Genomic DNA, 15,979 nt, shown 5'->3' with positions numbered 1-15,979 from the left:
ATAGCACAGGGGTTTTATATTCTACTGCTTGAGATTAAGGACAAACAATAAACATGAATCTCCATAAAGGCCTCCAAGCTCGGGTTATGCAAAGATATTTTGGATTGGCATTTTAATATTTTGTTAATTGATCATGGAGATATATATTATTTTTAATTTCTTGAATATTTATAGTAGTTTTCTCAATTTTGTTTTAGTTTTAAACTTATACATAAACTGAGATAATATATACGAGTAGAAAGTGCATCTGCTCTAAAGGGCTGTTAAAAATGTTGCTAATGTCAAGACTATAAATTAACATACTCCCACTGAGTCTTCTCAAGTTACCTTAACTTTTACTGTGTTTTCTTTTATGGATGTATCACACCATGCAAATTCAGGCATTTAACTCACTGTGTTAACCAACTAGAGACCAAAGGTTCCTCACATGCATAGTGGAGAAAGATGAGTTTCCCATCCTGTGCTTCACAGCAAGAATATATGAGTAAGATTCACAGTCTCTCTGCAGAAGTGTATTTATGCTTATTTACATGGCCTTTATCATGCATATTTGAAGTTTGATGGACACCAATACTCAATTTATGCACTTGCGCCAAATGTACAAGTTTATACTCCTCTAGTTTCTATACAGAATCTTTTAGCAAATTTACAATTTTGGGAATTAATCCCAAGGCCACTAAATGTAAAGGTAACCTTTCTGTGATGATCTATGTGTTTTGGCCATAGACACGTGGTTTATAATGAATGCTATGCTAAATTTTATTACTGTCAACATTTCAAAAAAGGACCCATTGTTTTTAAATAGTACTTTAAGTTCCCCAGGTTATTGCTCTGTTCTCTCTGAACAAACTGAATTCATAAAAAAAAAATAATTCCAGGATTCTAAAATCAGCTGCAAAGTGAGTAAGCACCTAACAGAAGTCTAAGTTTATCTTCTCTTTCATTTCTTTCATTTTATTCATCCTCAAAAAGATCATAATACCACATTTCACATAAGATACTCTATAAAGGATTAGTTTGTTTTAAAAATGTTTCTTTTGGTGTTATGCATTAACTGAGAAACCCACAAGCAACTTTGAGTTTATTCAGACAATGTATGTATACGTGTACTAAGATATCACATTTTTGTCCTACTCAGACAAGCAATTTAATTGTATGAACTACTATGATTATGTCCATAAGACTCTGCATGGAAGCGTGTTTTTATTTGCAGCAAAAAGTAGAAGCACCGTGAAAAGGCTTATTTGAATTATAGAGCTACTGTATTAGCATATTAATTTGGGGGTTTTTCCTCCTGAAAGTTGTTATCTGAAGAATAACAAATGATTTAGAAAAAAAGGCAACTGACAAGTGAAATTTAGTGTTAGAAGCTGTGTGATTTAGTAAAATTTGTGTGTTCAGTCTTGGCTTTCATGAAAGAAATGCAAAAAAGGTGTTTATTAATCTCATCTTTAGAGGTCAAAACCAAATCATCCTTTACTACAAGCTAAGGTGAACCAATGGTGTAAATCAAAACTCACTGTAGACTTGACAGCCAAGTAATATTTTCTGTATTTCAACACTCAGAAATAAATTTCTTTTGTTATAGGTACTTGCCATAAAACTGACTGGCCCAAGCTATTAAGAAGTAACACTCATTTATATAACAAGTATTTTTCTGACTTAAACCTACACATACAAAAAAGTCCTAATTTAAATATGTTTCACCTAAACATGTTTTTCTACATCAAAGAGGATTTTTTATCTTTACTTACTGTATCTATGATATGCCATTACCTTGGCATTCACTTCCCCACCACTTAATACAAAAGGCCATGAAAATCAAACGTGATCCAAATCAGCAAGACTAGTTACTTCAATTTTTAGCAAGGAAAATGTTTTTCTTCCAGTTTCTCCCCTAAAAAAAATTTCTGCTTGAATTAGCAGGTATTTTATCAAGCAATGCAGACCTATTCTTTAATTCTGCAGACAAGAGTGCCCCCTAAACCAGAGACATGTCAAACCTTCGCACAATTATAAGCGGACACATGTTGACTTTTCCAATCAAATTAATTAAATAAAAATGTATTTTTAAAAAAAATTATAAAAATGGCCTGCTAGAAGAAATGGGGAAAGACTTTATGTAAGACTGTTTACTTTAATTTCTTATTTTTAAGAATTTCCAAATCTCGCAGATTTGCAGTTTTGAAAACTGATGCTTGTATTATTGCTCTTTCCAACCTAACTTGTCATTTTTGCCACTATCAGCTGGATAAAAACTCACACAGCTGACTTTTACCTCTGCCTTCCCATTAGAACTGAGAGGAGAGTTAATGTCTGATATGTCTGATGTGTTTTGTACTGCTCACTATGATTGGTATCAGAAAAGATCCATGCCAACTGAACAGGGAATAACAGATATCCAAGTATGCAACACCTAATTTATCAGTAAAAGATCAGGAAAATATTTTCTTTTTGCTCTGAGATAATAATTAGTGAAATATGTTTTGTATGATTTTACATACACTTCATTCACTCCTCTTATTCTTTCTTTTTTTTTTTTAAGTTATATGTGTCTACCAGAGAGAAAAGTAATTCTTTTCATTCTGCCCAGGCATTCTTCTTCATTATTTTTGACAAATGTAAGTTGGTCTTCTTAGGCTTTTGAAATGCAACCACTTCTATCAGATCTGTAGATAACAAAGATTTATAGTGCTTCATGTAACAGGCTAGAGCATCACTGAAGGGTAATAATAAATGTTAGAAGAAACAGTCATTTAAGGATATATATAGAAAATTTCAACATTATTATGCCAGCCACACCACAATCACATTCAGTTTCTTGTGTTAAAATATAGGACGCCTACCTTTTGAATCGTATATTTTATTATCTGTGAATTCTGAGAGTTTGTTTCCAATTAACGTTCAGAACTACTCATTTGTAAGAGCGAAGATATTGTAGTGTTACAAGTATTGCGAGATGAAAACGAAAGAAGAGTAGTATTTAATTTGTAAACTTATGATCACTTACCTTCTCTGCTGATTGGGCCGTACCAAAAAAGATTGGAATAAAAGCTAACCAAATTATGCAGGTTGTGTACATAGTAAATCCAATGGGTTTTGCTTCGTTGAAGGTCTCTGGAACCCCTCTTGTTTTAATAGCATAAACAGTGCACGTGACCATCAAGAGAATACTGTATCCAAGGGAACAAATGAGAGAAAGATCTGAAATGTCACATTTGAGAACTCCCCTGGCATTTTCTGGTTCAAGTGTCCTCTGCTCTCCGTAGTCTACGACGATATGTGGTGGATCGATAGCAAACCAGATGAAGACTCCAATAAGCTGCATGGATATGAGGCTGAAAGTGATCACCAGCTGGGAAGCTGGACTAATAAATTTTGGAGCTGTGACAGATTTTTTACCTTGTTCAAATATTCTGTGAATCCTGTTTGTTTTGGTAAGCAACGCAGCATAGCTGAAACACATGCCGAGTCCTAAAAAGATCCTTCGAAACGAGCAGATCACTGTATCGGGAGTCGCAATCATTAAAAAAGTAATGGAGTAACAGAGAAAAATCCCAGTCAAGAGCACATAACTGAGCTCCCGTCCAGAGGCCCTGACAATTGGTGTATCATTGTACCGGACAAATGTCACAATCACAAAGGTGGTGGCTATTATACCAAGAATAGCTATGAAGACAGGCACGATGGCCCAAGGAGAATGCCACTCCAGTTTGATTATAGGTATAAGTTGGCAATCCGTACGGTTGGCATTTGGTCTCTTATTAATGGGGCACAGTTCACAGTTGAATTCGTCCACCTGGTAATGGTACCCCTCACAGCGCTCACAGTGCCAGCAGCAGGGCACTCCCTTCACGGTTTTCTTTCTTTCCCCAGCTTTACAGGGCAGGCTGCAGACAGATGCTGGGTGAGTGCGTTCTCTATTAGCCCACTGCATGTCTTCTACCTGTGGGTATAAAAAATTAATGAGCCTTCTATTTTTTGCCATTTATAATATCCTAATCCTGGCCCACAGGTTTGTCATAAATCACTGCATGCTGACAGTACAAATACAGTTTACCATAATAAGAAACCTGTTTCTTTCCCTTGTATTGACTTTATGAAAGTGTTAAATGATTGTGTCCAATAAATCATTCATGCCACAGGCTTGATGAGTGTCATTAGTTTCTATTTACCTCTTTACTGCTGACCAAATTGACGTCTGTAAAGATATTTATTGACTCCAGGCTAGCTTAAAAGCAAAAAGCCCTGTACACAGTGCTTTAAAAGTTAATCACATGCAAACATAAATACTAGTAGTTCTCAAACATCTAATTACAAAATAAGGTTATGTGAGTTTCAGATAAGTTTCTGGTACAGTAGGGAAATAGATTAAAATCTCCTTGCATCAGCTCTGGTAGAACAAAGAGTGACAGAAAAAAGATCTGTGATGACACCTCTTCCATATCGATATTTTATACTTTTCCACTTTGTAAGTCTTGAAATGTACAAAAGTGTTGTATTTACATTTCTAGAAGACAAAAATGAGTATATACTACTTTCTGAATAATAATGGAAAAAGATGCATGGCTACTACCCTAGTCCTCTTGATTTAAAAAGTCCAAGCATCTTTTTGTAGGTCAGAACAGATGCACACAATGAGGTCTTGTTTTGGAAATCCCAGATTTCTCCACAGCAGCGCATTAACAAAATATACTTTTTTTTATCCACTTATATACTCTTCCTGTATGTCCCACCAGAGAGAATCTGGATAGGAAATTAATGGATTTAAAGCATCTTCTTCTCAAAATTATCGCTCAGTTTGGTCCCAGTTCTCCTTAGCCCACTCTCAGTAAAACTGTATTCTGCAAGAGGTCACACTGAGTGAACCAGAGCAGTGCATGGAGCAAAGAGCTACTTTTGGGCACCAGAATCACTCTGTGTTGCTCCCATGCTCCACCTTTCATTCATTTGTTAGGTGGTAAGCACTCAGGAGTTCTTGCCTATTAAGTGGTTGCCTATTAAGTGCTTAGCACTTTTAATTTGGAAGCTTTATTTATAAGTTAAACAGCAGTAACAAAACTTCACGTGTTAGGAATGTTTTCAGTTCCTTCTGGAGGAGGACAGAATGAGGACAGCTTATCAAGAGGGATAATTTTGGCCTTAATGGTTTAATTTTCCAGCAATTTTTCCACAGATTTGAGAGAAATTTGCAATGTAACATTGCCAGCCTTGCCTTCCTCAGAGAGCCAGAGCACTGGTAACAGCACGATAAGGGACGAAAGAAGCCACAGAAGCACCTAGGCTCTTAGTCTCCTTTGTCCACTCTTCTGCACAGTGTAGGACTTTGCTGTTATTCACCACTCAGAGGGGCAAGCAAGGGACCACACAGTAACGAGGAGACAAGAAACTCACTCATACAGCCAGGACTCTGAATCCCCAGAGTCACTCAAGGACTTCAGTGGGGTTTGGACTGGTCCTGAACCTAGAGAAGTTAACCATATTTTATATCAAGGACTGTGCTAATTACACAAAATGCAGCATCTGGTGACTATCAAAAGGGAAATCTTTTAAGTAATTATCTTCCTAAAAACCATAAGAATAATCCAGTTGCACGAAACAGCTTTGATAGAGCCCTAGCAGAACACTTGATCTCTAAGAAAATATTCACCTCAGTTACAATTTCCTGGTTTTAATCACTGAAATTCTCCAAGCCTGTATAACCCCTATTGTTTCATCTACTAGACAAGAGAAGAAACATGTTATGATGAAATCAGTGTGATAGCAAAAACATATTCTCCTTCACAGTGTTGTTAGGAGAATAAATACGTCAAAGCTTGTGATTTAGTCAGTTGCTATGATAATGGGGGCAACAGGAGGCCATGGTCATTAATCCAGATCTGTGGGTAAGTTTGGGATGACTCAAAAAAGAACAGTACTGTGTATTTGCCAGATTATAGCATACAATGCAAAATCGCCAGGAGAATACACAACACCTGATCCAGCATAAACTTCGAATGGCATGGCCAGGCAATATCTAATCTGGCAGAAAGCCTGGCAGGATAAAGCTAAGGTGTCCAATTTTTTTAACACATTTGAACCAGCAAAGTGAGTTTATACCAGATCAGCGTTTAATACCATGAGGCTACAGTGTTTCTTATCTGGCATTAAGCATCCTAAAGCCACATTTACTATATTGTGAATCCATGGCTTAGATTGATACACAGAATTCCTTTGTGTCTTTCAGAGTTTCTACCTTAGCAAAAGAAAAAATATTTTTTATTGTACAGCTACTCCTGATTTCACATACTTTCATCTTGATGGTGCTTTAATTGACTAAAAACATGCTTAAAAACTCTTTCTAGTTGGCAATACATTAGAGTGCGTTGGGTTACTTGAGTCTTTTTATTTTTTTTAATTTATTATGAATATACGCACTATTAGCAGTTAGCGATGGAACAATTCAAAATAGAATGGACTCTTAAAGCATAAAAAATTCTAAATCAATGTAGAGAACACCCAGAATGAATGGCCACTGCAGGTGCCTTTTACAAGGTGTACAACTTATGTCTTGCAATCTCTCTTGTCTGAACTACTTTTTAAGGCAAAACCTACAGTTACATTTAGGTTGACCTACATTTCTGAAAAAGCTCTTAACAAAAATATTATGAGTTGTTGCTCATGAGTTTTTAATTTAATTTTCTATCTACAAGAAAGAGAAGATATATTCCCAAGAAACTTTGGCCAGTGTTTGAAATTAGAGATCCCCTTTAAGATAGTTGCACATCTGAGATTCTGGCATCGTAGGTTTTTGACTCTGGAGGTGGGTGCAAAGATTGCCATTGTCCCATGAACCCAACCATCCTGACAGCTCAGTTTATAGCTACATTAACAAGTAATGTGGCACAATCAGAGCTGTTCTGTGGAACAAAGGTGCTGGTGGCTCTGAGGATTTGATGTTCATATTGGTCTGTATTTGAAATTAGAGTCTGGGAAGGAAGGTTACATTGAACTAATTTTGACGTAGTTCATTGGACTGAACACCCATTAATGATTAAAGAAGATTAGATGTCCTTTGGAAAGCATCTTCTGTTTTCATTTCAGCCAAAAGCAATCCAGTTCACATAGCCTGAGACTCGCTCCACAATGAGCAAGTGTGCTAAGAGGGAATAATTAACAGATTAATTTCAAAAGCAGATTCTTGATTGAAACCAAAATGAGTGCACACCCTCAGACTGCTACTTAGACACTACTGTAATAGAGGCAGAGTAAAGGGCAGGGGAATCTATATTTCAGAGTGAGCACAGCTTGCTTTTATTACATCTGAACAGGTCTGCTAAGGGTTTCTGTATATGCAGCAATTAAAGACTAAAAAGACATGCTACTTCTGGTCGTCTGGTTCATTCCCAGCTATTCCCAACCTGCAGCACTCTTTGCCTGTAATGCATTTTTGAGCTATTATTTTGCATAATATGAATGTAATAAGGAAATCCAGTACAAAACATAATTACAGGAAAGGTCTTAAAGCTCTATCAGTTTTTTCAGTCACTGAATATACCAAAGGACCTGGCTTCTCAAACCCATGCAAAAGATTCACCCGTGTCATTACTTTTCTATCCTTAGGTTATAGTACTATTGATCCCACTTCTTCTCTGAGATTAACTTTAGACAATAAATGATAGTAGAACCTGTTAAGAAACAAGAAAGTGAAGGAGGATCATTTGGGAACATAGAGCCAGGGATACTGTATAATTTTCAGAACTGCTGAAAACCTGTAATAGCCATAAACTTTAAAGGGAGCTGCTGGATGCTCAGCCTCTTTTGAAAATAATTTTTTTTTCATGTAGACATAAACACTTATCAGTAGAACTTTCAAAAGTGCCAAAGGGAACTTGTCCAATCCAGCTAATTAATTTAAATGGGAGCTAAGAGACTTATCTGTTTAAGTGCTTTTGAAAATCCCACTATGCTTCCATCTGCAAATTTCACAATCTAAATGCTTTGGAAAACCTGCCCCAAAGTGATCTAGAAGTTCAAATATTACAAAACTAACTTCAGGGGAGCTTAACTTTAGGCACACATTTTTAAACAAAATTCTAAGAGGGAAAGAAACTGCCAAAGCCAAAGCCAGACAAAAGAAAGACAGAAAAGAAGGGGGGTTTGACATTGAAAAAGCATGAAAAAGTTCTGCAGCGTTTTAGCACTTACTGATCAAAACATCTGGGTCTGCAACGCTCTTTATATTGCTCAGACCCTGCTGAGACTGGGTGAGTCTCAGGTTATTAAGTAGCCTTAGGTAAATTTGGTTTCTAGAAGACTTATTTTGTCATCTTCATTTTCATGTGATATCTTCTATCTACTGTTCACCACAGTATGTTACATGACAAGACAAAGTTCATTGTTAAATATATCTGAATTCATCACCTAGGTCAGATGGACTGGAATAGCCTAGCTCTCTGTGTATTATTAATAATAGTTTAAATATTATTATTAACTTGGTTTGAGTAACTTCTCTGAATTTGGAAAGCGTCTGATAGATTGATGTGCTATCATGAAGTACCTCACATTCCCCAAAGATGAGGTTCCATTTTCTGCTATTCCAATACTTACCAGAGTGAAAACATCAGAAGGAGTATGACAGCATGTCTGTAAGACATGTACTCATTTTCTATGAAATGCATCACGATACAAAAAGAGAATGGCTTCACTGCTATTTAAATAGACATGAAAATCATCTCTATATGAGATATCTGCCTGACAGAGCTGCAATTTGCTTTAATTTGCAGCACTAAATTCACAGTTCGCTAAACCATTAAAATACAGACAAAATGCCATTTCATATCAAAACTGAGTAAACACCTTTATCCTTCACGAACATTACAAATAAAATTTCCTCTAATATCTAATAATAAAACTAAAAATTAATGATGTGAGAACTGGGCTAAAACAAGGTGAGATTTACATGGAACAGTACAAGTAGCACATTCACATTCCTGGCATCTATGTTCTTCCAATAACCAGGCAACTCATTTATTTAGCAACACCCTCAGCAACAGGAGGATACTGATAAAAAATGCTGTTAATGGGTCACGTATAATTTCTGAACCATTTATGTACACAAAAGCACTCTGTTTTCCGTTCTTAATGATCATGAAAAAATTTGTCACATAATTCAGCAACTGGTGACCACTTGGACAGGCTTCAGAGAGTTTATGTCAAGGGCATTGGTGTATACTATTTTAATGTTTCTGATTACATTATATTGGCACTTGCAGGAATTTTCATTTTTGAAATCTTATCTCAGAGCTAGATATCTATTTAGAATAACGAAATATATGTTTTTTAGAATATTATTGTAATGAATTGAATTATACAGGATCTGGACAGAGGAATGCAAGTAGTGCATTCTACCAGAGTTATGAGAGCAGGCAAATATCTTATTTTGTAGTCAGTTAGCCAAGACTTCCAGAAGCATCAAGGCTCTCACATATAACTTCATATGGCTTTTAATAGGTATTCAAATTCTTAGTTATTAAAATGACAAAGAACTGAAATATCACCCTCAGCTCTCACTAAGAGTTGCTCTTATTTTTGTCTCAAGTTCCTGAAAGTATTTCTCTTCTGACAAGAAGGTTCATCAGAGGAGCACAGCAAGTGAGTGAATTAAGGCAATTTAGCCTAATATTTAGCTTTTTTAATTGTCTAATGCATCTGTTCTCACAGTAAAAGTTCAAGTCGCTAATGTACTTTGTCCAATCAAGTTATCTGAACCATCAAAAACCAAAATTAAACTGAAACTTGTTCAGCTAAACTGAATTCATTATGAGTCTAAATATAATGATCATTGCATTCAGTTTGTCAGACAGATTTTACCTCTTTAGAGAAAAGGTGGGTATACTTACTGTCGTGGTTTTGGCTGGGATAGAGTTAATTTTCTTCACTATAGGTGGTATAGTGCTATGTTTTAGATTTAGTATGAGAATACTGTTGATAACACAATGATATTTTAGCTGTTGCTAAGCAGTGTTTACACTAAGTCAAGGACTTTTCCAGCTCCCCATGCTCTGCCGGGTGCACAAGAAGCCGGGAGGGGAGGCAGCACAGTCAGGACAGATGACCCAAACTGGCCAAAGGGATATTCTATACCATATGATGTCATGCTCAGTATATAAACTGGGGGAAGTTGACCGGGACAGCAGCGATTGTGGCTCAGGGACTGCCAGCATTGATTGGCAGGTGGTAAGTGGTTTCATCACCTGCCTTTTTTTTTTTCTTGGGTTTCATATCTCTCTCGTTGTTCAGATTTTCATTTTATTATTATTATTGTTGTTGTTGTTACTATTAAACTGTTCTTATCTCAAATCACAAGTTTTCTTACTTTTGCTCTTCTGATTCTCTCCCCCATCCCACTGGGGTGTGGAGGGAGACTGTGAGCGGCTGTGTGGTGCTTAGATGCTGACTGGGGCTAAACCATGACACTTACAGACTAAGCTTACAAATATTTAGGAGGTATGTGGCAAAGGGAAATAAGTCAAGAACAACAACAACAAAAAAACAGTTTTAAATTACAAAACAAAACCCAGAATGAATCCAGATTGTCAATGGCAGTATAGAAACACTATCATTACCAAATTTGCCACAATTGCTGTAAATTATTTACCTCATTCAACCCATACGGATGTTTTCCTAACAACTGGGATGTCATGTTCTGAAATTTCAGGCATAGATATTCCCAGAGGTTTGCAAAGAACATGGGATCATATCTCTGGTTTTACCACATACTGGTTGAAAATTAATGCAGTTGAATATCCCTTTGAAAAGGAGTGTGAGAAGCTTGATTAAATGCAATGACCATTAAAGGACCAGTCTGAAATACTACAAAGAAAATAATTCTTTTCCTTTTTCTTTAGGAGGAGAAGCAGAGGTTGTTGTTACAGCATTTATGGAAGCTTATTTCTCAAAACTGTGAATCCACCTGCCTGAAGCTCTTCCTAGGTATACCACTTACTGTCTCTATCTCACAGCTTCCCTAAAGGAAAAACTAAGACAATTAAAATTATTGTAATTTAAATTTGAATATCTATTTGCATGCATGTATGCATAATTATTTATATGCATGTATGATTTAAAATATCCTGAATTACAGGAAGGAAGTTGGTATTTATATTATGTGAAAGGAGTGCTACAGGTAAGTTAAACAACTTTGGTGTCTGTGCTTCGAGTTAGCATAGACGACTCTGATACAGTCTGACTTTCTTGGTGACCTTGGGCAAATTATTTAACCTGCTTGAATCTCAACTTTGCAATTGGCTGGAGGGAATCTGTCATGCAGGCAGGAACAGCGGAGACACTTAAGCAAGTTTAAAATGTGGGTAAGAAGTTTAAGTAGGCATATAACTGATCTCCATCTCTCAGGTCTGCAAGGGTTTTTTGCCCAACAAGTACTTAAACTTTAGAAAGCTTGATTAAAACAATCTTTCGTTTTAAAACTGAGCAATATTTTTTCAAAAAATTAACACCAGAACCATCATAATAATTCTGTGTTTCCTCAGCATGTCAAAAACTTTCTTGTCATACCCAGTTTCCCAGAACTGCTATACCACCAACCTCTGGAATTTCTAAAGCTAAGAGAATGTATTTTTAATGTTCTGGCAACGTTAACAAGTCATTCTCAGCTAAGGCAAAATAATTAAAGGGAAGTATGCTCTGAGGTAATACATACAAACAGAAAAGAAAGGTGTAAAGAAAAGTAAGTTTTCTTACGCTTATAAAGAGAAAAGGTTAAATACTAGCCTTGCTTTATCAATGGAAGTGTTATCTAGTGTGCTGAGAGTGTAATTTTACCTCAAAGCAACCAACCTCACTAGTTAAGTCATTTAATTCATGGTTGCTGAATACTTACACAGAGGAGCACACTGTGGAAACCTTAAACAGGGAATAATCATACCATTGTATCATAATCTACAGAGAGTGTTTGTTAGTCCTATACAGACTTTGAACCCAGCCTTCGAATGGTTTGGAATATGCTTATTTTACTTCTATTGTTTTTACTTTTACCTTTCTTTACGTGTGGTTTTGTCGGTACTGATGGGCTACAGAAGTGCTGACCCTCACAGACTCTTGGTAAGAGGGTATGAGGGTAAGAGGAGATGCAATATATTCATTTCTTCAATTTATCAAACAACAAACTTAATAATGTGCATGGAATACCTGGAAAACAACATTTTATTCTCTGATGCCATGGGGAGATGACTAGCACAAAGTGCAGTGATTAGCAGGTCACCAAGTAAACAGCTACTGTTACTGCACTGTGTAACTATCGGATGGAAATTTACAGCAGCCTAGTAGGCACTCCTATCCAATATAAGCAAGATATTTTTTTTCTGTGTTGGAAGCATGAATCACAACTAATTTTTAAGCACCTGTTTCTGGAGATAGTCTCTATTTACAAATGAGACCAAAAAAACCAATCCGAAACAAAAAATCCCCCACCACAATTATTTCCCTAAAAATTTTATGACACAGAAATATCCTATTAAAGATTACATCAGCAGACTTCAGATCTTTTTGGAAGTGCATTGCATGAACTATTGCCTATATTTTGAAAATATACAATTGCTATCAAAGGATCAGGCTGCAAATCAGGATCCCAAAGTTATTCTTTACACAGACCATTTTCACATAGAAAATCTCTATCGCATATTCTTACCTAGAGGTTCTCACTACCCTTGCAAGTACCTGATATGCACTTGGACAGATTTTAAGGAGCACTTATATATATAACTTATGATGTACACGCAGGTATTGAAGTCATTATATCCCACCAAAAGCAGACTGTATCATAATTTTGCTTATAATTAACCATTTTTTTAAAAAAATCAAATTAAAAAAATAACTTGTCAGATTTAGATTTTTCTTTAAGAAAATTCTGGTTTTGAGAGGAAAACTTTGACCATCACCCTTTTTTGTCAAGTGATAGTTTTTGACCAGCTCTAGTACTAAAGCCATTTGAACCATAAGGCTTGGAAGCACCTTTTTCTTCCTACAGTAGATCATGCAGAAATAGCCTGCAAGCATACTTCAAAAAATTTAGTGCTTGGAGAAAAGAAAAGGAGCCTACTTCTGGCAAAGAGCTTTTAACATAATTTTCCTTGTGCCTGGGGAATCTTCTTAGTTCTGCCCAAGGTCCATTCCATCACTAGTTTAATGGACTAGTTGCATTTCTTGGTGAAGCTTTTAATATCCATGACAAACATGCTCCCTCCCAGATCTGTTGCTTTTATTTATGGTTACCTAAGTTAAAGTTTGAGTCAGGCCTATCTCAAGTCCACTGCTCAATAGCTACTATATTTCCCTTCAACCTGTGTCAGATGCCTTTTGCTCCCAATGGTGCTCAGATTCTCCCCCACTTCACAGCTCAGAGTAAACACAAGGAACAAGGGGTTAAGCACAGATGTCATTTGACTTTAAAAGAATTTTATATAGATTTTTTTTACTTTTAAGACTAATCCATTTAATAAATCCCATTGATTAAAAAAAATAGTCACTATTACATGCTTTTAAACATTCTGTTGTTTTAAAGGTGATTTTCTTTATCAAAACAAGAAGCTGCATTCCCCAAACGCCCTCATGATGGCCTGCAAAAAAAAAAGTACTGGCTAAACCTTGAGCAGATTTAGATCAGTTCAGTAACTTCAATAGAGTTATGCTAACAAGGGCATGACCCAGACACATATTTAATATTACCTAAGGAGAAGACCTGTCACCATTTTGTTTTCTTTAATATTTCATTATTTTTAAACTAGAAATTAGCCAATTATAAAAAGCCTCAGTTCAGTATGAAAAAGATACACTGGTGGGCTTTAGTTTTAAGCCTGCCTCATTATTTTTTGAATGGTTTAATCTATTTCCTATTTCTTGATCAGTTGAAAAGATGCTGTGTACATCAAACTGAAGAATTAATGCCTCTAAATTCTAACCTACAAAAACCCTTCCTACAAAACAATCCCAACTCACAAATAATATATTCTTTTTATTCCTACACTGCTCACAGACCAAGACCTCAATTGCACTAAGGGTTATACAAATACGCAAGAAAAAATGATGGTCTCAATCCTAAAGAATTCACAGTCAAACCATAAGATAAAGGCAAGTAGAGTATCAGCAGAATAGAGAAAATGACATCCTAAAAACAGTAAGGCAGCACTGGTCAGCATGGTCAGCAGGCATAGCATACCTCCAAACAGATGCTTTTTAAGGAAATTGTAGCAAAAAGATTTTAATGAGGGAACTGAAAGAAAAGAGCAGGGCAACTTTGCATCTATTTCCTGAGCTTTCCATCCAAGCATAAGTGGCAGAAAGACAGAAAGCACAAAGGCAATAACTTCATCACTGCCCCCTCAAACAATAACAGAAAACAGAGCTGGAATGCCCTGTGATCCTGTGCTTCTCAGTTTCTAGTGTTTCAGCAAAGTGAAGCACTTGAAGTTTTGAGCAAAGTTCCCCTCACCTCAGCAACCCTGTACCTTAATTGACTGTGACAGAGGACCAGACAAGCTCGGCTGAAATGTAAGGATCAAGTTTACTTCCCTGTCTCAAGAAAAGAGACACTACACCTAAACCATTCCTGACATATTTGTCCAACCTATTTTAAGGAAAAAAAGCCTTTAATACATGTAGTATGTTCTATCCTGAAGCACTGCGAAATCCTAAACACTGAGACGTACATTTTGACATTACTTTAAGGTGGTTTTCCACTATAATAGCTCACATATTTGCCAGCTCCTTTTAGTAAACAGTCAGATCTTTCCACAATAATAATTTTGAATTTTCAGCACTACATAAAGAGAAGAAAATCATTCTGGCCCTTTAAACACAGTTCCACCCAGGTAACAAAATCACATATAAAAAGTCTGAAAATCTGAACAATTTCAGAGCTGGCAGAAAACAGACTGTTTTATACTGAGATTTTCAGCAGCAGGGGAAGAGCTCTCTGCCAAGTCTATGCTGCTGCTTAGAATGAAGAGTCAATAATTAAATTGAAAATTCTGTGGAGAGTCTTAGCGATCTGGCAGGCACAGAACAAGCATGTGGAAGAAGTTTAAGCTAGAGAAAATACCACACAGCACATTTAGTCAGAAAAAAAAAAAAAAGGAAAAATCATCCTTGTTACTAAGGAAAGAAAGATGAACACGTTCAAAATGAGAGTACTTCAAGAACTCAGGGGTTTTCATATGGACTGAACATATTGAGATTTATTCTGCAATACTTAAAGAACTGACTGATGAGATAGAAAACTCTTGAGACTTTATGGGGAAGTATGGAGAACTTTCAAACAGAAAACCTAGTACTTATGCCTAGAAAAGGGGGGAAAAGCAGCAGCCAGGGAATTATCAGTCATTCACTTTAACTTGAATTCCCAGAAAAATCCTGAAAGAAACAAACACATTTCAAAAACACAGAGAAAACAAACAAGACAAATAACAGCCAAAAGGGATCTGTCAGCAATGAGCTGTCACATTTCCTTCAGTGAGAGGGTAACAGGCATTGTGGATGAGAGGCAAGCAGCTAGGTGTCATTCATCTTAACATTAGAAAGATTTTTGACACCATCTCAAATTACACTCTCAGTCATAAACAACCTGTTGAAACAGATCTAGCCCCTAAGGGCTAGGTGCAAATTGTATCAGAAAGCTGTGGGAAGATAAAATTTGTCGTTGATTCACTGTCAGAATGGCAGGGATGGTACAGGGTGGGGCCTGGAAAGGTCTATTCTTAGTCTGCTATTATTCAATACTTGTAATAACCACTCAATGGTTGATTTGGATGATATATTTGGATGATAAAATAGAGTAGATGGTGATCAAATTTGGGCAATAACACTGGAAAAGGTTGAAGCTATGCTGAAGGTCAGGGCACTTATTCCAAATGATACTGCAAAGAGTCTAAGAAAATAAAAAAGGAGTGTGCAGTTTAACAGAGACAATTAATAGGTAGCACAT

General features: G+C 36.3%; 1 protein-coding gene across 3 annotated transcripts in view; it reads right to left on the bottom strand.

Annotated features, from left to right (window-relative positions):
- Nucleotides 1-15,979, bottom strand: part of GRM8 (glutamate metabotropic receptor 8) — a 355,863-nt gene that overhangs the window by 52,733 nt on the left and 287,151 nt on the right. For all 3 annotated transcript variants that reach the window (XM_064446155.1, XM_064446172.1, XM_064446165.1), the window contains exon 9: nucleotides 3,011-3,946. In XM_064446155.1, coding sequence (XP_064302225.1) covers nucleotides 3,011-3,946 — 936 coding nt within the window. The remainder of the gene's footprint in view (nucleotides 1-3,010; nucleotides 3,947-15,979) is intronic.

Source organism: Phalacrocorax carbo, chromosome 1 (assembly GCF_963921805.1).
Source record: "Phalacrocorax carbo chromosome 1, bPhaCar2.1, whole genome shotgun sequence".
Lineage (NCBI taxonomy): Eukaryota > Metazoa > Chordata > Aves > Suliformes > Phalacrocoracidae > Phalacrocorax > Phalacrocorax carbo.
The sequence above is the reverse complement of the archived record's forward strand: the minus strand, read 5'-3'. Positions and strand labels throughout refer to the sequence as shown.